The following is a 25,239-nucleotide window of genomic DNA, read 5'->3' as shown; positions in this document are numbered from 1 at the left end:
ATCCCTAAAGTCCTTTGGCCCCTATCTAATAACGAGGGATGGGAGAAACAGGTTTTGTCTAGTTTTGGATCCAACTGAACATGAGACCAAGAATTTAGTACAAAGGTATTGGCCTTGCATTCCAATTACCATAGTCTGCAAAGTAAAGTGCAGAGGAGAAACCAGGGAGGAAAATCTAATGGAAAAAAACAGAGTGAAAAATAAAACAAAGTGAAATGATGTGAAGCCAAATAAAGCAAATATCAAAACTCAATAAAATGGGACAGAGAAAGGAAATTGAAAAGGCAGTCATTAGTATATTCTCTGCTTTTCTTGGAGGAAAGTATGGGTGACAGAAATTCATAAAGTTCTTCTATCAGTAACACATCCCAGAGGTAAAAAAATCATATTTTAAGTGATTCAGTCTTGAAAGAGAGAATGAGAAATGAAAGGTTTACCTATCTCCATTTTTTTCAAACCAGCAAATCCAGAAATGATGTTGACTTTGCAAAGATAGCCACTTTGCAGATGGTAAATGCCAAAACTGAGACTGTCTCACCCCACGTGCACATGCGCTGAGTCTTTCCCTACCTGCGCATCCCCCATCCTTGATGAAGGTCATTCCCTTGTTCTCTGCACAAAATGAAGAGGGCTCTTTTCACACACATGGAGCCAAACGCTTCATCTTAACTATTCTGGATGTGGACATAGGGTTTACATACCGCATGCATGTCAGGCCTTGGTCTGAAGACCAAGCAACAAATTTTGCAGCCTGTGCCTCAGTAGTCCTCATTACTGTATTAAAGCAGGTAAATATTTGTGAAATGCCGTTCTCACAACAGTCCCTATAAACTAAGAATCTTATTCTACCCCTTCTACCCGTTTTAGCAAAATGAGAAGCTAGCATCCAGAGAAATTATGGTCATTAAATTCAGGTGAAGGGTAACAGTTAAATACAAGATGACCTTCTTGAGTCCTTTATATTATAGAGTACTTCATGCAATAAAACCGTAGCTGACATTGATTGCAGTTACTCTTCTGTGTGTACAGCACTGCAAATCAGAACCCATTGTCTCAGACTTGCGCATCCAAAAACTAAACGAAAAAGCACATCCACACAGCCAGTACTCCCCTGCAAAAGTTCATAGAATCATAGAATGTCAAATACCTGTGGCCTTTAATGGCTTTACCTATAAATACTAGTTTTCTCTCTGCCACAAGCTGCCCCCCTGCTCATACAATCCAACTTATCAGTTAAGCACAACTCATCCATGCGCAACGCAGGGCAGGAATCCTGTAGAAAAAAAAACAACCCAACACAGAATAGTAATTAAAATGAGTCATCATGCTTTACAGTCCCATTAAAACTGTAACTGCAATTTTGGATTCCCTATCTGTTAAGCACTGAGCTTTGCAGGATTACTGTCTGTTGACATCATTCATGCATGTAATATCTTTGGTTTTAATTTAAAATAATTTGAAAGAAACCAGAAATGCCATCATGTTGTTCATGAAGACATGTAAAGCTCACTAACAGGAACTAGTCCAGCAGTCATAGGTTGATCTCTTGTGCACACAGCAGGATTTTAACACAGACACACAGGGCTATGAGGTTTCAGTGATACTGCATGACAACAGATGAAGGCTGGTCAAACAGATCTTCCCTTCCACATCAAGCTGTTCAGGACCCTGCTTCCCACCTGACAGAGCCTCATGCTCCCACTTCCCCATTCAAGTCCCTCTAACACACTTGCTCCTAAAATCCATTCCTCCTTTGCCATTTTTAGCTCCTCCAGTCCCCAGGCCTCTTCCATGGGAGCTCTCAGCCTCCCCTCACTATGCTCCCTGTTTCAGCTATCACATTCAGCTGGTACCTGCCCTCTGGCACCTCTCCTGCTTTCCCTTTTTCCCTTTTTTCCTTTTCAAGACCGAATGAGCACCTTCAGCTGCTGCTCGCATTTTACCTCAGCCCCTGGGCACTGCTCTGCAGCTCCTGTACCCTTCACTGCTTCTTTTGCCTTCTGCCATATCTGCTGCCCTTTCACAATCCAACTCTTCAACTGCTTCTCACAAAGCATCTTCCAAATCACTTTGGCCAGCACTTGGACTCCACTGGGGGCCATCCATCTGGTCCCATTTTCAGAGAAAAGCCACACATTCTGCATTTCCATCACCCTTACATATCCCTTCAAAAATACTAACATTTTGTCTTCAACATGCCTTGCGAAAAAAACTCACAGTAACATCCTGCCTAAGGTACACAAATCATCCCAATGCAGAAAGCCAGCACATAACAGGTATTAATTCATGCTCCAGAAAACAGTAAGTGTAATGCTATAAATACTAAAAGTACATGCCAGGTTGCAGCTCTACTGACAGCCACTAGGTTTTTCTTTTAGAGAAATCTCACCTAAAACACTAAGTGGTGAGTGCAACCCTTGCGTTTAGTTGCAAAGCATTGTATAGCCCAAAAACATTTAAATAAAACGAGTAAAAGCAGGCCCCGGTGAGATGCATAAAGATCACATCCCTTAAAAGGACACACTTGCTATTCTGTAAATCCCACATAACTTCTTTTACCCAAGGCACCAAATAAATGAAAGAACACAAAGAATATGAACTACTGCTTCAAAACCCTTAACTTGGTGAAAAAAAACAGTTACAAGGCTTTCTGAGAACATTTTCAAATGTTAAGAACTTGACTGGGAAACATCATTTACTACGGCATCAATAAATACTTGGTTACCAGAGCAGAAAAATTGTAAATCTGTGGGTTTTTTTTGGATGAGAATAAAGGTTTTAATTTCTTGTGTATTTCACAAGATCAAAAATGAGTTTCCACATTACGTCCCTAAATACATTCAGTGAGTGAGCTGAGAAGTTTAAGCCCTCCCACATCCAGTTTTTCTATTTGCTCTCTTCTGCCTTTAATAAAGTGCTTCAGACCCAGTTTCCTTTGTAGAAACAAACAGATCATCCATCTCCCTGAGTAAGATTAGGTGTCATCACTTCTCCCTTCTTTGTGAAATAATAAAAGTCATACTGCAGAGAAAAAAAAAAATCTTTTAAACCTTATTCAGGCAGGAATAAAAACTGTGACCTTGGATGCCATGTGTGTGAAATGAAAATACACAGTTTCAAGTTACAAAGATCTACAATTTACACGTCTTTTTCCTATGGATTTAGGACAGAGGGGTAGCAATTTCTATCTGAGATTGAAAGGATTCTGTTTCTCATTCATGTTTAAATATAAAACCTATTAAAAGTTCAATTAGAATACTACTACTTTTATTTCCAAATAGAATGGCAACTTATCCTCATTTTTCACCATGCAGATCAAGTGGCTACTTTTAAATGCAGTTGTAAGGACTACTGTAACAAAAACTAAGTTAAAAAGAGGCAATGGTAATGTTCCTGCAGCCCATTGCTCAACAGATCAGTGAAAGTAGATCATAATCTTATATTATCCTCCACATTTGTTTGCATTCTGAAAGCTTATAAGCCTTTCCAAATACACTTGATCTGTTTAGTTTTTATACAAGAAATCAACTCACAGCTGCCTTTTAAGGACACATGAACAGGAGTTTTACTTGCAAGGTTGAATGAGATTCTGTGCCTGCACTGATACCTATTTTCTCACGTTATTTAATCTTTCTCATGCTTGCTAATAATTTCAAATTATCATTTCAAATAAAGCTTCACTATACAGGGTCACATATAGACTGTAAAAGACTGTGATTTACCACTTTGACAGCTCAACATTTTTAGCCTGTATACAGCAATCAGCCACAAACGAACAACAAAAATGTTTTGAGTCTTTCTATTTTCAAAACAAATGCTTTATGTACCGGAATCTGTCATTTAGAAACAATACACACACACATATACACGCATACATACACACCCCCTATTCTACAACAATTGATATTTGGGGTTTATTAAAAAGACAGTTATTGCAAATGCATTTGATTATTCCTTTTGCAGCATGAAATAACTGGTTACCTTTCAGGAAAGGAGCCCTCCGTGGCACAAGCCCTTCTGTGATTTCCACCTGCTCTTGCTGATGCTGTTTAACCAGGTTTCCTTCGCTGCCAGCTCTCAAAATCTTTTCACCTAGCCTAATTTTTCGTGATCGGCTGTTAAAATCTTCTTTCCTAGACAAAGGCGATTTAGGAGCTGTATTAGCTGACAGAGGTCGAGCCAAGCGAGAGGGTTTGGACATTCTGCCTATGCAGGAATATACCTGCTCCAAAAGCAATGTCTAAAAAAATCCTTCCCAGCTCACTTTCCAGCACAGAGGCTGGGGAGTTTGTGTGTGCAGCGCAGCTGGATGTGAAGTGCTGTACTGCCAGTCCGATCAGTTTTAAACACCAGGCATTGGATGGCCACGCAGACAGTTTCCTGGACCTGTGGAATGTAAATGTGTGCTGGGATAAAACAGATGACTCTGCTCTGGTGCTGAGCCCCAGCTGTGTTGTGGGGGGCAGATGCTCTCCCAGCGACTGTCTCAAGCTCCTGGCATGCACTGACAAGGCACTCAGCAGCACCAGAGCAGAAGGGGAATGCCCCACCTACGCAGGTACAACATGAAAAACCACCCAGGAGGGGTTATCTCCACATGTGGGACCTTCCCACGTTCCTCTCCCAACCCTCTCTCTCAAACAAACACCTTCTTGTTTTAGCAAATTTCTTCACTGTCCACCAAACCTGCACCGCTTCGGTACTATACAGTAAATGCCAGATGTCAAGAATACATTCATCTTTCAGTTAAGCATGGTGCGAGCTCAAATGGAATTAAATGATGCATATTCTCCTACCATTGTGTTTTCTAACTCACCAAAATAAATGATGGTTTGACAGTGAATATCATCTGTTTTTTGAAAAACAGCCCAAATCCTTTATTATTAACTTGCATTGCTTAGGAAATGACACTGTAAAGAACATTGCTCATTACACTTTCCCCTTTTGCTGGCACATATGCACCTAAAAAACCCTGGCTTCTTGCCCACTGCAGATAAGCATATTCCTTACTGACTTTCCAAAGAAAAAATTCCTGACCTCAGGCCACATTATTTCAAACCTCTGTTCCTGGGTGCTTTTCTTTGAAAATGCTTAGGCAAAAGCTGCTGAACTTTCCCTGCCAACTTTGCACTTGTGAGTGCTGCCAAGATGCAGTTTGGTCACATGAAAAGAAAATTCCATTCACCATAACTTTGCAAACAACTCCTAAGGAAAAAAATAAACACGGTGTAAACCAGAGAAAACATCACAGCTGCAGTTACAGGAAAATCTTCGTGCTGAATTTTAAAATGTATTCCTCAATATCCCAGGCAACCACTGTGCTATATCAATAACAGAATATGAATAACCTTTTTATTTCAGAGCTAGAACAAACATAAGCAAATCAATATTACCAGAGCTAAAGTACTAATAGTTATTTAGGAGAAATGCTTAACAAGCAAAAAGACAGGAAAACATGTCTAAATTATTACAGACATCACTCATTTTCTGAAATGGCAATTGTGCAATGCAGTAAAGTATTTTTGCATGCTATTTCCATATTTTTTTCAAGAGTCCCATTAAAGAGGTAATTGTTTATGCTTCCTCGATAAAGCATATTGCCTATTGCTTTGTTGCCCCACCGAGAATGGAACAGATTTAGTGAAGTACAGCAAGCTTTGCCATGATAGTGATAATATTGCGCATATTATTTTATCAACACAGCAGGAACTCTAAGTGAGTGAGAAGACTTCAGCTCTCAAGGAGGGACTTTGATGGACAGGAGAGTAACCCTGGGCTGATTAGCAGTGCTCAGTTACAGCAGGTCATGCAGAAGAAGATGGAGAATAGAAACAAGAATGAAACAAGAAGATGAATGGAGAGTTAACCACGTAACTGGAGTGAGGAATGACTGAAGAAGGAAGAGAGCAAGTGAAAGCTAATAGGTATGTGACAGCTCAGTTGTACTGAGCCTAAGAAGTATACTGTCATTCCCTCTAAAGATCTCAGACTGTTTTGCAAACAATTAGTTTGAAGATCTTCCACTGTGATTTCTTTAGCAAACACAAATACTCTGTGCTTAAGAAGAGTTTTTAAGCAGATACAATAATGCCTCCAATGCTACAAAGACCTATACTAATTTTTCCAAACGCGGGATAATTGTGATATAAAATTCAGCTCTGACTGACAACATAAATAATGGTGTTTCAGTTTCAACTCAATACTGCTAAAGAGAAACCCTACTGAGTTTACTGCACATTGCACGTTCACCCAAATTGAGCACCCTTAGCACAGGGTGCTCTTGGAAAGAGCAGCCCAAGCTGTGAAGCAGGAATCTAACCAGGCAGTCAAATTACCCATAAACTTAAAATAATTTAATTTCTAAGCAAAGTAAGGACATCATGGATCTTCCTAAGGCTCTCTCTTATAGCAACACAGCAACAAGAGATGGCGAAAAGAGAGACGTTATCCATCTGCTTCTGACAAGAAAGGCGTGGGCCCTAAGTCTTGTCTCTTTGGGTATCAGTGCGATACTTCTGTACTGTGAGGCAGCAACAACATCCTGATCAACATTCATTTTTGACAAGAAAGAAGCTCTTTATCTTGCAACAGAGACACAACCATGCAAACATGGGGTGAGTCAAACATGTTCCTCAAACATGGGAAATTCCCAGAATACTCCAAAGATAACCACTTTCAATAGTATCTTGGTGCCTGGATAGCAACCAGGTACCTAAAGGCATCGTGTCATGTGAGTAGAGGCTGAGAGAGCTGAGGGGAGAGAAGACTCAGGGGCATCTTATCCATGTGCATAAATATCTGATGTGGGAATATAGATATACAGGTATAGAGCCAGGTTCTTCTCAGTGATGCCCAGCAACAGGACAAGAGGCAATGGGCACAAATTGAAATACAGGAAACATAGAGAACATAAGTAAAATTTGTTATATGTTGAAGGTGGTCAGACACTGGCATAGGTTGACCAGAGGGGTCATGAAGTTTCCATCCTTGGAGATAATCAATACCCAACCAGGCATGACCCTGACCAGCCTGTTGTAGCTGAGCCTGCATGAGCTGGGGGTTGGACTAAGTGGTCTCCAGAAGCACCTTCCCACCCCATCTTTTCTGTGGTTCTGTATTATCAAATATACTCAGAGCGTATTTATAATCTGGAAGCTTAACTATCTTTAACTCTGTCCAACAGCAGATGCCCAACCTTTTTTCTCCAAAGTCCCAGCAATTAAACTATCCCATGCCTGATTGCTGTTTCTGGGAGGATTTGCTTCCTTTCTGGTCACTACTCCCTTTTAGCCTCTTGTATTCTGTGGCACAGTGTTCCCCAAAATGTCATCTTTGTTTATGTTAAAGGCTCTGAGATGTGAAGCTGGTGATTCCCGCTATGAGCACTGAACCTCTCAAAAGAACCCAAAAAAACCCCACCCAGGTTGCTTAGCCGATTGTGTATCTGAGTGGATGTAGATAGAGTAGATGACTCATGGGATGAAACGGCATGAGAGCACGCTGCCCAGGGTTGCTGTCAGCTCCCCATCTCCTGCACCCCAACTGCAGGGGTCCTCTCCCCACCCCAACTCCCCAGAAGCCCTGGGCTCTCCTTGCCCAGCTGCAGAGCAGGTCCCTCCCTGCCAGCCCGCCACCTCCACCACAGGTTCCTAATGAAGCTCCCCAGGCAGCAAGTCTTTCATCAGCTCTCAGGCTTTCTGAAGCCCCAAGGTACTCTTCTGAAATGCTGAAAATAAACCCATAAAACAAAATAACAACAAACCAAAAGCCCAAAACAAACACAACCCCTTTTCCCTTAGATTCCAGATAGCCAGCTTCAGCTAGGTAGAGATATCATATTGATGTAACATACCATTAAGAAAAAAGCAGTTCTGTTTGTCAGGTTTTGTGAAGTGCTGTGGGAAGTTTTCTAGTGCTTTGGGTCAGTGAATAAACTCTGTCACTGCCTCACACAGCAGAAGTTAATACTAAGAGACCAACAGTGCAGTCTATGCTTTTGAAGAATCACATATATGTAAACAAGTAATATTTTTAGAATGCCATACACTTTCCACTGTTTAAATCAATGTTCTATTAGTTTCAAAACTAGACTCCTCTTTCCTGCCTAGAAAATAAGTTACTGCTGAAATATGACAACAAGAATTTGTTTAGATTTAGCTAACAGAAGGCATTTTTACCACGGCATATTAGATAGGTTATTATACCACTATTAAGTAACATTTGTGCCCCCTGGGATAAAAGAAACATGACTGGAGATGTTATTAATCCAAACAAAGCATTTGCAAAGCTTGAAATTTCCTTTTTTGGGCACCCATGAAGTTCTAGTTTACATTTACACATAAAGAGCTGGGCAGGGTAGAGGATCCTTCACATGCAAGACGGGAAAAATTGGTAGTTGATGCCATATGGTTTAGGATGGGGTGTTTTCTCAGACTCACCAAACCCTCCCCCACATTTGGGCTTGCAACTATCTAAAGAGAGAAAGGCACGTATATACAAATATTTCAACTACAGCAAACTGTTTCTAAACTATTGAGAGGCAAAAACAATTACACCAGTAAATGGAAGTTACAGGTGCAGGACTTAAAATCGTAAATTAATGAAGTCTTCTCTTTACAAAATTAAGCACATAACCAGATGGCATAACATTTTCAGCATGAAATGAAAAATGAATGTATAGGCACCAAAAGAACAAGATCAGTGATGAAACAATTTCAGATGCAAGTCATAGATAGGTATGTAATGGGATAAAAAAAAAGTTTAGTGCTTCAGAGAGGTAGATTTTCTCATAACTGAAGCATGCAAAATTAGTGACAAGTTAATTTTGCAGATGTTAAAGCTTTCTTAGAACAATGTGCCAGTGTTTTATTTTTCCATATATGATTTCTGAAATAGCTGCATAATAACGAAGGTGCTTCATGTTTGATGTATTGAGATCCATTTTAAAACATTTCACACGAACCTAAAAACATTCTTCCTGGAAAATAAACCACGCAAAAGGAAACTAGTCAGTCATTCAATGACAGGTAAAACCCCCAACAGAAAGCAAGCTGTAATTATGGCAAGTCCTGTTAGTCTTTAATAAGGTCTTAAAAAGAAAAGTCTGTTAAGGGTCCTGCTGTAATATAATAGCTGCCTAGCAGATGCTATAATTAAAGCAGAGTTGTCTCTGCTTTAGGAAACCCTGTTCCAGAGATTTACTGCTCAGCCATAAAAATTTAATCTCAGCTCCAAGACTAAAAAAAAAAGACAAAACAGAAAAAAAAACCCTTCAGGTCTAGTTTAATTCCTTTTCTTCAAGTTTTAGAAAATTAAACCATAGCAAAACCTTTCTTAAAGATAGAAGACTTTACAGCGGTGGAATCTGAACACTTTATTCTGCCCCAAAACCAGAAATACCATCAGTAAGGGCAGAATGAATTTTCTTTATTATCCTTTCATTTCTGCATCTTATATTTGGCTTTGATTCAAGACCTTCGAAGCCTGGAATTTGCCTGAGACCACAGGTCCGTGGCCTACTTAATAAGGTGTTTACCCATATTGAACTATACCATGGTTACGGTTTTTCTGAAGCGGTATAGTTATAGCACTACTGTCCTTCATCTGGTGGTGCTCTGTCCTCAGGGTTTTTTTTTGATGCACTTGGTTCCCTTCCCCACCTGAAGAATTATAGGATCCTAAATATACCTTCACACATGCAACTACATCTACCCATGGAGGGATGGTGCAGAAGAACAAAGGAATGGAACATTGCATGCAAACACAGCCAGTAACACTGAACTGTCTGCTGAGATTGTTGCTGAGATTTCCAATTGGTGCCAACTGTAAAGACATGCTCAGTACATCATCCTGATGAGATGATGTTAATCGCTAAGCAATTCCAGAAGGAGAAATCAGCTGTGAACAGCTGCCCATGCAACTCATACTGCAAAAAAATGCATTTTTTACATTACATTTTTCTGTAAATCAACCATTCATGGAAGAATACAAAATACAATGATTTGTTCCATATGTAAATTATTACTAAACACTACCACTGTTCTGTGATTTGGATATTCTTAGTGCTATACTGGTTGGCTGTAATGACTAAAAGAGGTAGAATTTATACAGTCTTGGTTCAAAGTCGTTCAGAATTTATAGTCTTGGTTCAAGGTTGTTCTACTTCTGCCGGTGTTTTAATCAAACCCAATGAGAATTTAGGATTAATACGTTCTTAAAGGAATTCCCCTTAGCGGTAAAATACAGCAGATCATTTCTATTATTATTTCCTTGTTATATAATATATGAAAACTGCCTTTCACACCTGCAGCTATTTCACATTAGATTCGTAAACATTTTAAAGATGGACCCCAAAATATATTTTTTAAAATTTGCAGCATCTGTAGCTTTTTGATGAAAAAGTGTCCAAGTTTCAAAATTCCTTTTGAAATTATTGAAGTGAAACTATGTCCGGCTTAGTCTTTAATGCCACTATGAAAAGGAGAGGGAGAGAAACAACATGAAACACTACACTGACATTTTACTCTGGAGAAAATGTTGGTTGCTAATTTGTTTTAGCATCACTGCAGCCTTCTCTAGGTTTTTACATCATCTTTTTCAAATGACCAGCTCTTAATAGAAGAATAACCTTTTAAAGAGCTCTAACAATCTAACTATATACAACATGGAGAGCTTAAAGTTTTACAGAAGATAAAATATGCATTACAGAAAATCAGCTCATACAATGGTTTGAGTGAAAGCTTGGAATGAAGAGGAAATAGGTAGGAAGCAAGAATAGATTGCATATACCAGGAGACAAATGCGGTCCTTGACTGACAGAATCCTGCCCATATGGGCAATGTGCAGACAAGCCAATTTCAATGATTCAATATTCCTCTTTTATCCTGGAGTTCTACATCAGGATAGTCCTACATCATGAAGTCCTACATCTGGGTTGGAGCAACCCCAGGCACAGCTACAGGTTGGGCAGAGAAAAGATTCAGAGCAGGCCTGCAGAGAAGGACTTGGGGGTGTTGGTCAATGAGAAAATGAACATGAGCCAGCTTCAGTGTGCGCTTGCAGCCCAGAAAGGCAACCGTGTCCTGGGCTGCATCAAAAGGAGCGTGACCAGCAGGTCAAAGGAGGTGATCCTGCCCCTCTACTCTGCTCTCGCGAGACCTCACTTGTGTACAGTTCTGGTGTCCTCAACATAAAAAGGACATGGAGCTGTTGGAGCAAATCCAGAGGAGAGCCATGAGGATGATCAGGGGACAGGAGCACCTCCCATATGAAGATAGGCTGAGAAAGTTGGGGCTGTTCAGCCTGGAGAAGAGAAGGCTGCATGGAGACCTCATAGCAGCCTTCCAGTATCTGAAGGGGGCTATAGGGATGCTGGGGAGGGACTCTTCGCTAGGGACTGTAGTGATAGGACAAGGGGTAACAGGTTAAAACTTAGGGCAAGTTTAGGTTGGATATAAGGAAGAAGTTCTTTACTGTAAGGGTGGTGAGGCACTGGAATGGATTGCCCAGGGAAGTTGTGAATGCTCCATCCCTGGCAGGGTTCAAGGCCAGGTTGGACAGAGCCTTGAGTGACATGGTTTAGTGGGAGGTGTCCCTGGGGGGTTGAAACTAGATGATCTTAAGGTCCTTTCCAACCCTAACTATTCTATGATTCTATGATCACATGAAAAAAAAAAAAGTAAATAAGAAGTAACTGAAAGGAGGGCAACCTTTGGGTGTGAAGGAAATCCACTCATATCCCACATGAAGAATTCTAACCATTCCTCATCCAGTGAAGTCCCATCAATAACGCTGCTGAATGGGTGCTGCAGTTGATGCTTTCCTACTGAGGAGCCAAATTGCAAAGAAAAAAGAGAACAATGGGAAGATAAAGGTAGTTCTCTGAAGACGGTGGTGAGAAGGAATAGCTGTCTGGGGCAGCCATAGCTCTGGCACTCTTTGCTAGACTATCACAGTTTTTTCCGCCACAGATCTTGAATGTAAAGAAAATACTCCAGAACTCTATGGAAATAGGATGGCAAATAAGAAGATACAAAACACTCTTTATAATCAGATCCTACAATAACAACTCACACTAGAATTCATTTTGAGGCTTTTTTGTTAAAACAAAACAAAAAAAAAGGCAAAAATAAGTAGCCAGAGTCACTATCTAAACTGAGAACAAGCACAGAAAGAGTGTAGTACCAGTCCAGTGTCTTTTTCTTGGGCAGCTCTGAAAGTGATGATTTAGCCAACAGCAGAACAAAAATGTGTTTGTCTATTTGTGAGATGCAATTTTTTTCAGAAACACATTAATGAGTATTTCAAGAAATTATTCTGATTGGTTTTCTGTGATTTTTATGCTTTTTCAGTGTTTGGGGAGAGACAAAGCAAGAAAATGTGACAGCTGTATTTTTGCATGTATTTTTGACCGCCACAGAAAAAAGTCTTTTTTCTGTAAGTCCCATTTAAGATGTGTATCATCATGCAAGCTTCACTTTTGCACAGTGTTACTTAAGTCAGTATAACATACATGATGCACAAGGTTCTCTGTCAAAATTGGAAGTGAGTGATGTTGAATCCAATCCCTTCTGTCGCTTCCTGTCCTTACAGCACCGTAACAAGTGCCCCATAATGCTGACTGCGTAGATTTGAGCCAATTGTCTACAGTCAGCTGCTGTCTGAGCAACTCTGGAGAGATTAACATGTTTGTTAAAACAACAATAAAGAATTCTGCAACTCAATTTATTTGTGTTTATACAGCTATATATGACAGCTCAGGTAATTTGAGTTTACCATTACTCCCTTAAAAAGCCCATGCAGTGCATCCTCACGTGCTCAAGCCATCTGGAAAGACATTTCTTGGTTTCAATCTACCCATACTTGTAGAGACTAAATGTTCTGAAATCTGGAGATTTTATGCAGATGACTTAATATTCTGCTTTTCATATTTGATGATTCATTACCTTATTTACATAAGTGCCAACAAATGGTCCCAATTACTAGCACTAAAGTCTGAAAAGGCTGCGGCACAGAGCATGCTTTAGGAATGCAGCAACTGCTGTTTTCTTTATTTCTGGCATATACTTGGGGTGGTGTCCAGGTTACCCTAATGGCTGCTCCAGCCTCCATCATTAAGTATTGCTCTTCAGGAACATAAAGGGAAAATCCAATACAGTCATCAAACCACAGACAACAGTGGATGACAATGAAGCAAAGAAAGCTGAAACAGTAGTCTTTCCAGACAAGAAAAACCTTGACGAACCAATAATACTACCACTAAAACATAAGGGCCTATGAAGTACGTTATTACAACCTCAAACTATTTTCTGAATAGAAAACTAAACTAGTGACCATGCCAAGTATAATATATAAACATAAAATCTCCTTTGAAAAAAAGCTCAGTGGCCATTTGTGAAGACAGGTTAACATAAGTTAAAATAAAGAGGACACTGCACAACTAGCATTTCTGCCTAGGACCATGAAGGAAATTGGTAAATGATGCTCTGAGTGCATACTTTATATCCCCCAAAAGCAGATTATTTACTACACTCTACCAAAAAGTGTTTTGTGATCTGGCTCTTCTTGGTGCTATATCAGTTGGCTGTAATGACTAAAAGAGCTTAAAATGTACAGTCTCAGTGCAAAGTTATTTTATTTGTACTGATGTGTTAATGATAGAAAATAAAAATTTAACTTTGATACATTCTTGATTGATCTTAACGTGTCAAAAATGATGCTATAAGGACTACTATATAAAGAGCAGACAGACACATGTACTCAAAAAACACATATAAAACAAGAGAAACAGAAAGAAAATAGGCAGAAAGAATAGGAAGGAGAATGGTAACTCCCCTCCAGTAAGCCCTACTGAGCTGTTAGGCACCAGTCTGTTATCAGGGAGGCTTCAGCAAGTCTGACCTGAATTCCCTGCACTGAAATACAACCACCAAGTCTACCATGTTATTATATGAACCATAAACAGAATAATTCAGAAGTTATTAAAAATTAATGTTATAAATTCTGACAGCAACCCTTCATGACGTCCCTCATTTTAATAGTCTTTAAAATGCCTTTCAGTGAAATGGTCTGTATTGGGGAAAGTCTGGAATAACTTGGGTCAAGAAAATCAGTTTTTTCAGCTCAAGACTCCTTCAAAAGAGAAGGATCTGAGTAACTTCCATATTTAACATTCGAATTAAATTGATCTTTTTCCATCTCTACTGGCCTTTAAAGACCAGTTTGTAAATTATTTACTCCCACATCAAGTTTTGCAACTGGGAATTAAAATAGTTTCCAGATAAAGCACAAAACTAAAGAAAACTATTGCCTTCTACTTTACATATAACAACTCTGCAATGCCAACAGACATTGAACACAGTAAAAATGGAGGCAATGACCACAAAGCTAGCTTCAAGTAAATAATCCTTCCAGGCCTAAAGATTAGACCTGAATATACTTTCACATATGGTGATGTCTTCAACTGAATAAAATAATCCATTCTCAATCACTTGCCAAGGTTGTATGACACACATCTTAATAATTTTGAAGCTCAATATTATAAAATGACAGAAAAAAATATTTTTTTAACTGACAATGGTTTGGAACATTTTCTGCCTAAACTTTTCCTTTCAAGCTTCCCAGCAAGTTTCTACAGCACAAGCAAATTAGCCATCTTTTTCCACTAGCAGCAACTACCTTTGTTCTTTAGCTAATAAGATCACAGTCACTTAGCCTTTAGAAACACCAGTATCATTCTAGTGATTAAATCCATCCATTTAGGGTTCTACACTCAAAGATAACTGTACAGGTAATTTTATTTTGGTATAGCCTAACCACATAACAAGAGTCTGGTCCAGATTCAGGTTTTAATCCTACACTTTCCAAGTACATTATGGCATACTTAAATTATCTTACAGTCGCTGTCATACTACACATCAGCCTTGGTCCCATCTCTATCTCAGCCATCAGATTCTGCAGTTGGAGTTGCTCCTTTGATTGTTCTTTCCATTTATTTGACTGGGCATCAAGTTTTACTGTGCTAAATACACTACAAAGCCCATCAAAAGGAAGCCTTGCACTTTGCAGGGTGATGTCACCCACCAGGCGCACGTGAAATGTGATGGTAAGGAAGCCTGGTGAGTATCTGTGCAGAGCAGTCCCTGGGACAGTCTGGGAAGCTTCTGGTGACAAAGAGGCAATCTGGGCAGAGAAAAGGGTAAAGAAGCAAAGAAGGCAAAAGTGAGAATAAAAGAAAGGGGGGAAATTCTGCCAGTTATCATGGCTGTACAACATTAGGTGTATTTTTAAGTAGGAGAGAATACACGATGTTGCTACAGAAAAGGACTCCGGAAATTCAAGAGAGATGTCCATTAGCCCACTCTCATGATTGCAAGGAGTTGTCCTGGGCATTTTGCTCGTGGAGCAGCTTAAAACTTTTCTCCTTTGCAAACGCCTGACAGTGTTAAGGAAGAGGACCCCTTCACCCCTCTATCCCTGATAGACTGCAGCCCTGAACAACCCTCAGGACCAGTCCAGGTCAGCACAAAATTCACTTAAAACTATGCTCAGTCAACCCACAAATGTTATCCCCAAAGCCTCCTTGACCACAGTTGTGATTATCATCCATTATTTCCAGAAAGCTTATAATTTCATAATCTATTTATTTTGGTTACTATAAAAAAAAAAAAGGTCAAATTTCAGCATGGTTCTAATAGACACAGAAAATCTGCAGACCACAAATCTCAGCCTGGCTCTGTGAGAGATGAAGGAAAAAAAAAAAACCAACCAACAATTTGAAACCTTATTTAAGACATTTTTCTTTACAGCTAATATTATTGATGAATCAAAGTGTGTTATTTTACCCGTGGTCCATAAAACCTTATTAAAATCATAAATATACCAGTTAGACTTCAGGGAACAGCATCGTTTTACCCATTTCTAGAAAATATATGCTATTGATGAGGAAAAACTTTCCTAGCAATACCATGACAGAGTGGCAGGCTGGAGTGATGGTGTACTTCAGGGTTCAGCAAAAACAACAGGTGCAGCTGGCTTTTTCCAGCCATAAGTCCTTCCATTTGCAAGCTAATAGTAGGTTGCTAAGTCAGTGTTTGCCTCTGTAGTTTGTATTACACAGAAGGCATTTTTTTAAAGTTGCGTAATTGTTACAGAAGTTTAATTTTAGCCGAATGAACAATTCAAAGAACAGTTAATTAAACTCTCAAAAGATAGCTTTTATTAATTTAGGGGAAAAAATGCCCATTCCATTCACAGAATAGCAATTAGGAGAAAAGATAAATCAATACATTTGCATTTATCAATTACTGTTATTCACCAAGCAGAATCTGGGAACTTTGATAAAGAATCTTCAATCCCTTCAGTACTTAATTACAACTCATTAACTTTTCATTAACTTCAAGCTTAGCAAAAAGCAACAGCAAGTCTTTGATGGTACCAGGCAATGTCCCATGTTAGATATATTCTTTGTTTTGGGGAAGTTATTCGTGTTTAGCCAGTTTTGCCATTGCTGTATAACAGCAACACATCAATCAGTGTTAAGAAAATACCCCAGGACTCTTCCTTTAAATTGACTCTACATACACCTTAAAGCTTTGAAGTAACTTTTAAGATAACACATGACACCACTTGGACTCTTACAAAAAGGATTGTGAACTGTGAAAGGTACGTGGAGATTATTCAGGAATGCTTGCACTGGAAACATGCAGCCAACCTCTCCCCATCCCAGCTGCAAAGGGTTTGGGACATGGGTGGCAGTTGTGCAGGAGAACTTGCAAGAACCTGGGATGTTAAAGACACAGAGGAAAAGAAATGAAGTTGAACACCCACTGAAGAGCAGAGCACTGACTAGAGTTACAGGAAATCCTTCACCTAGAAAAACCTCCTGCTGAGAGCAGGGAAGCTGTGAAGTCTGACCAGCTTGCTCAGGCCTTGGAAACCTCCACAGATGAAGCATGCACAAGCTCCCAGGGAAACCTCTGCGGCTGCTTCAGCCTCCTCGAAGTGAACAAGGTTTTCCTTCTATCCACTCAGAACCACCCTCGTTTCAGTTGCTGTCTGTTGTCTCTTGGTTGCTCACCACCTACTGCTGCAAGCAGCAGTCACCTCCTCACTGTGACCTGAAAGGCTGCTGCAAGGTACCCCTGGTCTGCCCCTCCTCTTGCTAAGCCAGACCCACTTCTGCACCCTTTCCACCCAGGGCAACTGTTCTAGCCCCCACCGTCTCGGTGGCCCTCTGGTTTATGGGTGTGTTTGCTGTGCTGGAGGGCCCAAAACTATAGTGTCGACAAGGTTTAATAAGCGCTAAGTAGAAGGCACTGATTCCCCCTCTCAGCCGTGGGATTGTGCCCTTTCCATGGGACCTAGAGTGCTGCTGTCCCTTGCTGTCATCATGACCTCAGGTTCTGGGGGGGGTGGGGGGATCACCCCTTCCAGGGGCAGGACTTGGTGGCTATCACTGCCGAATCTCATGAGGCTCCTCTTGGGCGCATCCCTCTGGCCTGTTCTAGTCCCTCTGGATGGCAGCTCTGTCCCTAAGCTTCTCTCAGCTAGGTGTCCTTTCCAAACTCAATGAGGGTGTTCTCTGTCACCTCCTCTAGGTACCTGGTGGACCAGTAAAACACAACAAGTCCCACCTGGACCCCAGTGGAACCATCCTGCCACTAGCCTCCAGGAAGAGTGCAGCGTTAACCACCACCCACTGTTGTTTTGCCCACCCAGACTATGGCCCAGCCTGAGCACAAAAATACTGTGGGGAGAGAGTGTAGGAAGCCTAGCTAAAGCCAAGATAAATGGTTTTCACAGTTACGCCCTCCTCAGAGCAGTTGTTCTGCTGCGGAAGACAGTGGGGTTGGTCAGGCATAAATACCTGCCTTTGTACTGGGTACAGACGTCAACAAAATGAGCAAAAACCTATCTCCTATGGTAATGACAGGTAGATATGAAAAATGGGGGAAACAATGAAAAATCAGGCCAAGCAAAGATTTTTTTTTGTTATTTTTTTCTTTTCCAAAAGCGTGTGCACATTCTTACTATTGATTTTGGTAGGACAAAAATTCCACCTGAACAAAAAGTTCTGAAATGGACAAGTACAAGCATATAGAGAAACCGCTTTTTCATTTAGACATCTGACTCAGTTATAATTATGAAACTTTTTCATTTAAACTAAAGGTGACACTAGAAATCAGTCTTAAATGCAGCTTTCACAATAATCAGCACAAAAGCTGTAGGAGATGGAGAGAGAGGATGAAGGAATAAGTGCTACCCAGAACCAGCTTTTCACACAGTGTTACATATTTTCAGAGGCATTTCAAGGCTAGAGTGTAAACTTAAATAGACAAAAGAGGAAGTTAATTCTAAGCACTAAGAAAAAGCTCAAATCATCTTAATACGAGAATAAACTATTTTAGCTATATTAATTTGAGATTTTTTTTTCCTTCTTTGGTGCTGCACCTGATGTAACTCCTGTCTGTGTTAAATGAGAGTCTTATGCACTCCAACTGAGTAGCTCACAGTTTAAAAAAAGCAGAAAAATTTTGTAAACCATATAAAAAATAAGGCTGTACTTAAACTAATCTGACATGGCAGTAATCTTATTTTTCTGACGTCAGGTTTTCCATTATTTATGGACTTATTTAAATGCATTGCATTTCAAAAATATTTAAAAATGAGACCTTTACTATTAGAGGAAAGAATACTTTTACTTCTCCTAGACCAGGATCAGATACCAGGTGACAAACAGTTTTGTGCATTTGTGGCTTTGGCATTATTGGAGGGTAAGCTAGGTTTTTAAGCTGATGATGTGATCTGGGCTGTTCCAGCTTCCTTGTTATACGCATGAGTGTGAGAAAAAAATAAATGCTATTAAAAAGAAAACAGCTATCACCCAGAACCCATAAAATGTGTGGATTTAAAATTGAACTTAAACATACTAAATTAGCCACAGTTTCTGTACTTTGTGGAATATTTTTTCCACAAAACCACAAGAATCTTTTTTAAAAATAGTGTTCTCTCTAGAATTTATTCAAGAGCTATGCTTATTTTGCCAGCAGCATGGAAGCACAAGTGCTTTGAACAATTGTATGTTCAGTGGTTAGACTGTCCACATTTTACAAATGCCCTGTTGAACTATGTATAAGATGATTTCAAAGCATACATATCTTTTACTATTGTCAGATATACACCTATATAATGTGGTAAGATATGATTACCATTAAATCTTTACCAAAAAAGAAGAAAATAATCATGAGCAAGTGGAGCTTATTTACTTATTTCTCAAATTAAACTGCAAGCCTGACATGTATTGTCAAATTCCCTGCCTTGGATCTGACCACAACCACCAGATGTGGCTGAACAACTGTGCGCCAGACCTGAGGTCCATTGGAGCAGGAAGGAGGGTTATAGTCCTCTCACTCAGAGGGTAAGATCTGTATGCTAGATCAGTACATATGCATGTTTTTTCTTTGTAAACATGAAGTTTTACATTACACATACTTCACAGTGTAAATGCTGACTGCTGAAAAGCAAGATCTATTCTTCTTCCTCCAAGCCAGACCCAAGACCTTGCCTCTGACCTTGAAAGCAAGCCACAAAACATTCAATCCCTCTCTGAGTGGCCATGGTCCCACCAGCCTGGCTGGTTTAACTGATTCACCCTGAACCCCCATGTGCACTAGATACAACACAAGGGAAGCTGAAGGACTACTCAGTTAAGGGCAATAGGACCCCTGTTTTCTCCATGGCCTGTAGTTTCATCAATTAGACACAATGTCAGTTTGTTCCCTAAGTCAACCTTAAACAATCATTAAATGCTTTACACCATTATTTTAAACCTCTCACAAACCATACACCTTTCCCTGCATAGGAATGTCCTATGAGGAGCAGCTAAGGATTTTGGGCTTGTCCAGTTTGGAGAAAGGAGGCTGAGGGGTGACCTCATTGCTCTCTACAGCTTCCAGAGGAGGGGAAGTAGAGAGGTGAGTGCTGATTTCTTCTCCCAGCAATCAGATGTATGGGAATGGTCTAAAGCTGTGCCAGGGGAGGTTTAGGCTGAACGTTAGGAACCATTTCTCTGCCAAGAGGGTGGTCAGACACTGGAACAGGCCTCCTAGAGAGGAGGCTAATGCCTCCTGCCTTTCAGTGTTTGAGAAGCATTTGGACAAGGCTTGTAACAACATGCTTTAACTTTTGATGATCCCTGAAGTGTTCAGGCAGTTGGACTAGATCATCACTGTAGGTGCCCTCCAACTGAAAATATTCTATGCTGTTCCACACAGACACCAGTCTTTCTTCAAACTTTTAAAACTGTGCAGCAAATTTAAGATCATTCAAGACTATAAGGAAGACATACAGTAAAGGTAACAAATATATTATTATGAACACTGCATTAATTCAGTCTCATTTATTCCTATGCAACAACACACATTTGCACAAATACGCAGTGCCACAGAATTTGGATCTTGTTTGTGGCATTATACACAGAACTTTGCACAAAACTTCTGTGCCTGTGAGATTCTTACTCTGTTATTCAGATGTCAGCAAATAATACACAGACAGAAGCAAACTGCTGGATGTTTGCATGAAATACGTATTTACCAGTCACACCGATAGAATATACAATGCTGTAATTGTGACTAAATCTATGAGCCATATTTGTACTTTGGGGGATGAGCTGAAGTACATGTCTTCCTCTGACATGAGGCACCTTCTTCAGATTTTTACTTCCCCTGCTATTCACAAGTCCAAGACAGACAGAAGAGCATTAGGCTCCTGCCACAAGTTTGCAGACTGTTTTCCGTGCTGTCAGGGCAGCAGCAGACCAGCAACATCTGGTGCGTCCAACCACTTATTGTGCACCCTTTACTTTTTTACCAGGTCACTAGGAGTAGCATTGACAAAAACACTCCACAAGTTTAGCATCACAGCTTTTGGCAAGAATATTGTCACTGTTTCATAATGAACAGCCATAAAGGCCACGTTGACAAACTGGAGCAAGACTCGGCTCCAATGAGCTGTCCCCAGGATTAAGTTTCCCCATTACAGCTGTCTCCAATCACAAGACTGCACTTCCTTTTTCGGCATTATTAATCTTATGAAAAATGGTAATTTTCCTTGTGGTTTGACATATTCCACGTGGCTACTCAGCAACATCTTACATAGATGGTCATTTAAACCTTTTTCATAATAAATGCCAGATGGGAAGGATGGAGATACAGGTGATGTTCAGTTTGAGTCAAACTAATGCTACTTTAATTCCAGTCCTCTAATGAAAATGGGACTGAATATACCCTATCAGCTTATCATTCTCACTGACTACACTGCTCATGTGGAGGTCTGGTCTGCAGTACTGTGGTGGAGGATGGATAAGTCCCGACACAGCATCACTATTAAAAACATGTAGCCAGATACATTCAAGTAATAGCCTGTCAACTTCCAGGATAGGCAAGAATTTTCAAGCAAGTGAAAGTGAGCTAGTATAAGCAGAAGAAAGAACTAAATTTTTTGAGGTGTTCCAAAAGAAAGGAGAAGTAAAGGCTGTCAAGGAAAGGAGAGGAATACCTCCCCAGGACAGCACTTACTGCATTAACATAGACTCAAATTCTGCAGTCTCAGCAAATGCGCTGTTTACTTCAAGGCTGCTTGCTTGAATACCTGTCATTTCTAGACAGCACCATATTTGTTTTATTTCAGAAATTCCAGAAGTCAAAATGCAATTCATATATTATACAAAAATAAAAGGAAAACAATTTATATCTAAATACAATACAATGCTTTTTGTTTACTAAACAATTTAAAAAAAGACTCCAGAGATTGAAGCTTCCTAAAAGGTAACACCAGGTAAAACTGGAAGATTTTTTGCTACAGCAGAGGCAGAACGCAAAGGAGAACAAGGAAGCAGAAGTAATGTGAAACATTTCAAAACATGAAGGAAACATGAACTGCAAGTTAGATGTAAGGGTTAGAACTCCAGGAGGCTGTCAAGGAACACCAATTGATTTAATTTTCCTCATGGGTAAATAATGAAAAAGTAAAATTTCCAGAGAAAGTAAAGCAAATGTACCATTGTATATACAGAATGAAATGGGCATAACAAGGACTGTGTTTTTACTACTTGATGCAATCAGCTCAAATTGCTTGTCTGTCACATCTTCTCATTGCTCAGAAAGTTTCTTTTAAAAAAATCAGGACATCACCTGCTATTTCTTACCTATGCCTATGAACTGCACAGAAATTGAAGATAATGACAAAGAAGCCATAAATCAGGTGAAGGTGTCAGCATGGTCCATTATTTTCCCCAGGAATTTCACACAATGTTCTGTTAATTAACAAAAATTACAACTCATCTTTAGTCCAAGATTCTCATCTGACTGATCAGTCACGACCCTGAAGTCAAATAAAGGCTTTTTTCTTCCCAAGCTTCACAGACTTTAAAGTGACTTATCTCAAGAATGATCGAAGTTGTTATCATGAGTATCACGGGTATGTTCATGACACACTGCTTAGGACATCCTACTCAACAACGGTTCAGGTATGCATTGTATATTGACAGGTCTTTGCTTTCATACCATGTAAGTAATTGGCTGGGATACCTTCTCCATTTGCTTGACTGTTTTTTAAGGAATAAGGATGAAAACCTGATACAAGTCAAGACATCACGACTTTGCAAAATCTTGACATTTTCTGAAGTAACTGAACAGGAACTGAAACACAATCAAGAAAACAGATGGAAATGTTCTGCCCCTCAGCACAGTGCTTCACATTGGGCAGATCACAAAGGTGCCAAGGAAACAGTCAAAAGCTATGATGCTCTGTGAGGTGTTGAGACAGTCTCAGCTCTTCCTCGGATGGCTGCTAGCATGAACTGAGACTCCCTGAGCTCCTGATTTGAACAATTAGATCTTGACTACAATCTGATTCAAAGCCCATATTGGAACCGTCTGACTTATTCCCACTAGGGTTGACTCAGGTCAGTCTTCATCAACTTAAAATCTAGCTTAAATCACAAGCGAAAAATGCCTCATGTTTTGTCTACTGAAAAAAATGGTCTCTGATTTTCAGGACCCTCAAATCTGATTAAGAGTAGATTCTTGTAAAATGACATTAGGAATCCAAAATACAAATCCTAGAAAATACTTTTAAGAACAACTGAAATTAAAATATTTATTAGCAAAGCAAAACATAACTTACTTTAAAAAAATATAAGGCTCCTTATTTTCCTCCTTCTTATTCTTTTTACAAATCAGCAGCTCTCACCAATAATATTGTCACTGCTGAGTTATTGCTGGAAGTCACACCTTGAGGGTGAAATCTGCTTATATTAACCACACTCAAATATTACAATATTTGTAATAGCACAGGTACCCCACAAAGGGGTTTGCCTGTTTCTATGGTTTATTTTGCAGATAAGAAACTTTCTACATATTGCATTGGGATCAAACAGATGATAAGGAGCCCACTTTGGCACTGGTTTGCAGCCTCTTTGACTTAAAGTCAGTTAAAAAACCCAGGGAAAAACAGCAGGGGGTTATGGTAGGATTTCAAGTCTCCTCTGAGCACATGCAGCTGATCTTGCAGTAGCCAAATCACAAAGAAAGCAGACGAATAAAATACTGGCCTAACGGCCAACGTGATGCAGCGCAACACATTATTGCAGATACTATGCCCCTTCTTACTGTAACAGAGTAATGCCCATGTAAAATACCAAGTTAAATAATGAGATCTGCCAAATGTGGGCACCCCTGTCCCTTAGTTTCCTTGATCTCAGGCCTCCTTAGGAATAGCTGGGCTCCTTCCAGCCTCATTTTACTCTCTTCTCCTCTGTTTCACTTGACAGAGACTGGAGAGAGTCACAGACACCCACAGATCCTACCCAATACCCCTGCAGATCCTCAGATAAGAATAAGCTGTAGGGCCCCTACATGGAGGTTTGGTTAATTAACCCTTTCCTTACGGCACCAGCCCCAAGGCTCATGCACTCTGTCACAGACACTCAAGGTAGATTTAAAAGGTCATTTCACACTCAGCTCCAGTGACCTCAAAGGAATCTTCAAATACTTATTGTTTCTGACAGGTCATGTATTTAGATTGATAAACACAGCCCTGTCAGATGAAAAAGAAGGAGTTTCTATTTTCATTTCAATTAGAAAGAATGAAAAGCATTCAGCATTTCTTGGTGCCAAGTTTAGGCACTCTAATTCTAAATTCTAGCTAAAATGCTCATTAAAGTGATCTATGTCACCTTATCTTTTCCACCCAGACAGCTCCTTTGGTATCTGTCTTTAGATCTTTACATTCTTAACAAGTGTTTGTATTCAGGCTAATTTTGTATTCAGTATCTCCTCTCCATCAGGTGACTTACTCAGTTTAGTTTCATCCTACCTATGTAAGAGACAATTTTTCAGATACAATGACCGTATATGATCTGTTGCTGAAGAAATGACTAAAGACCAACATGAAAAAAATGCTTAATCTGAAAAATAATATTTAACTAAATGAAACAACCTGAAATAGACAAAACAAATTCTGTTTTTACAGAAAACACCTTTCTATTGCAATGTCATGCACAGATGATTTTTTGCCATTTAATTATTTATTTTTTTTTAACGATGTGAAATAATTTGCTTTATGTGGGGGGGTTGCAGATATGCTTAGCTAAAGTAATTGCCAGAACCAGACTGGCATTCAGAGTGTGAGTGCTCCAATAAGTCTGTACACAGTGGGATAAATTAGCTGTAAACTAATGACTAAAAAATTAAACAAACCAATTAATTCAGATGATGATGATTACATTTATTAAGAGCCTGTGAGTAGCTCTGCAAAATCCATTGCACTGCACTGACACTACCTAAAGCCCGCGTGATGTTCTGCAGTCATCTGCAGTCACAGTATGGTGTCCCAAAGTCATCTCGGAGGTACAGGAAAATAAAAAGTTACACAGTAATGTCCTTCTCTCTATCAGGACACTAATGGAGTGTGAACTATATCAAATGAGCACACGGAAGAACATTTGCTGCAAATTTTACTCAACAGCAGTTCAAGCTATCATACATCAGGAAATGAAAATAAGAGGTGAAGAGTACATACTTTATTATTTCAACAACCTACTGTACTAATGGAATAAAACCTTTCCTCATAAAAAGACATTAGTCTATGCTGACCGTACACTTTCTCTCTCCCCAGGAATGAACTGATACACAGCTGAGTCTACTTCAGTACCTACAAAATGAATTGTCAGTTGGAAAC

General features: G+C 39.7%; 1 protein-coding gene across 8 annotated transcripts in view; it reads right to left on the bottom strand.

Annotated features, from left to right (window-relative positions):
* The window catches only part of KIAA1217 (KIAA1217 ortholog), a 374,037-nt gene that overhangs the window by 231,290 nt on the left and 117,508 nt on the right, over positions 1-25,239 (bottom strand). For 2 of the 8 annotated variants that reach the window (XM_057432463.1, XM_057432467.1), the window contains exon 1: positions 3,982-4,326. The exons of 2 other annotated variants lie outside the window; for them this stretch is intronic. In XM_057432463.1, the coding sequence (XP_057288446.1) occupies positions 3,982-4,201 (220 nt within the window). In that variant the 5' untranslated portion in view covers positions 4,202-4,326. Of the gene's footprint in view, positions 1-3,981; positions 4,328-25,239 lie in introns of those variants that run through there. 4 more of the 8 variants (XM_057432465.1, XM_057432478.1, XM_057432464.1 and 1 more) reach the window with 3 other exon arrangements.

This window comes from Pezoporus wallicus, unplaced genomic scaffold, assembly GCF_028554395.1.
Source record: "Pezoporus wallicus isolate ANWC-B61680 ecotype Strahan unplaced genomic scaffold, APGP_CSIRO_Pwel_v1 scaffold_2584, whole genome shotgun sequence".
Classification (NCBI taxonomy): Eukaryota; Metazoa; Chordata; class Aves; order Psittaciformes; family Psittacidae; genus Pezoporus; species Pezoporus wallicus.
Note: the sequence above shows the minus strand (reverse complement) of the source record. Positions and strands in the feature narration are given on the sequence as shown.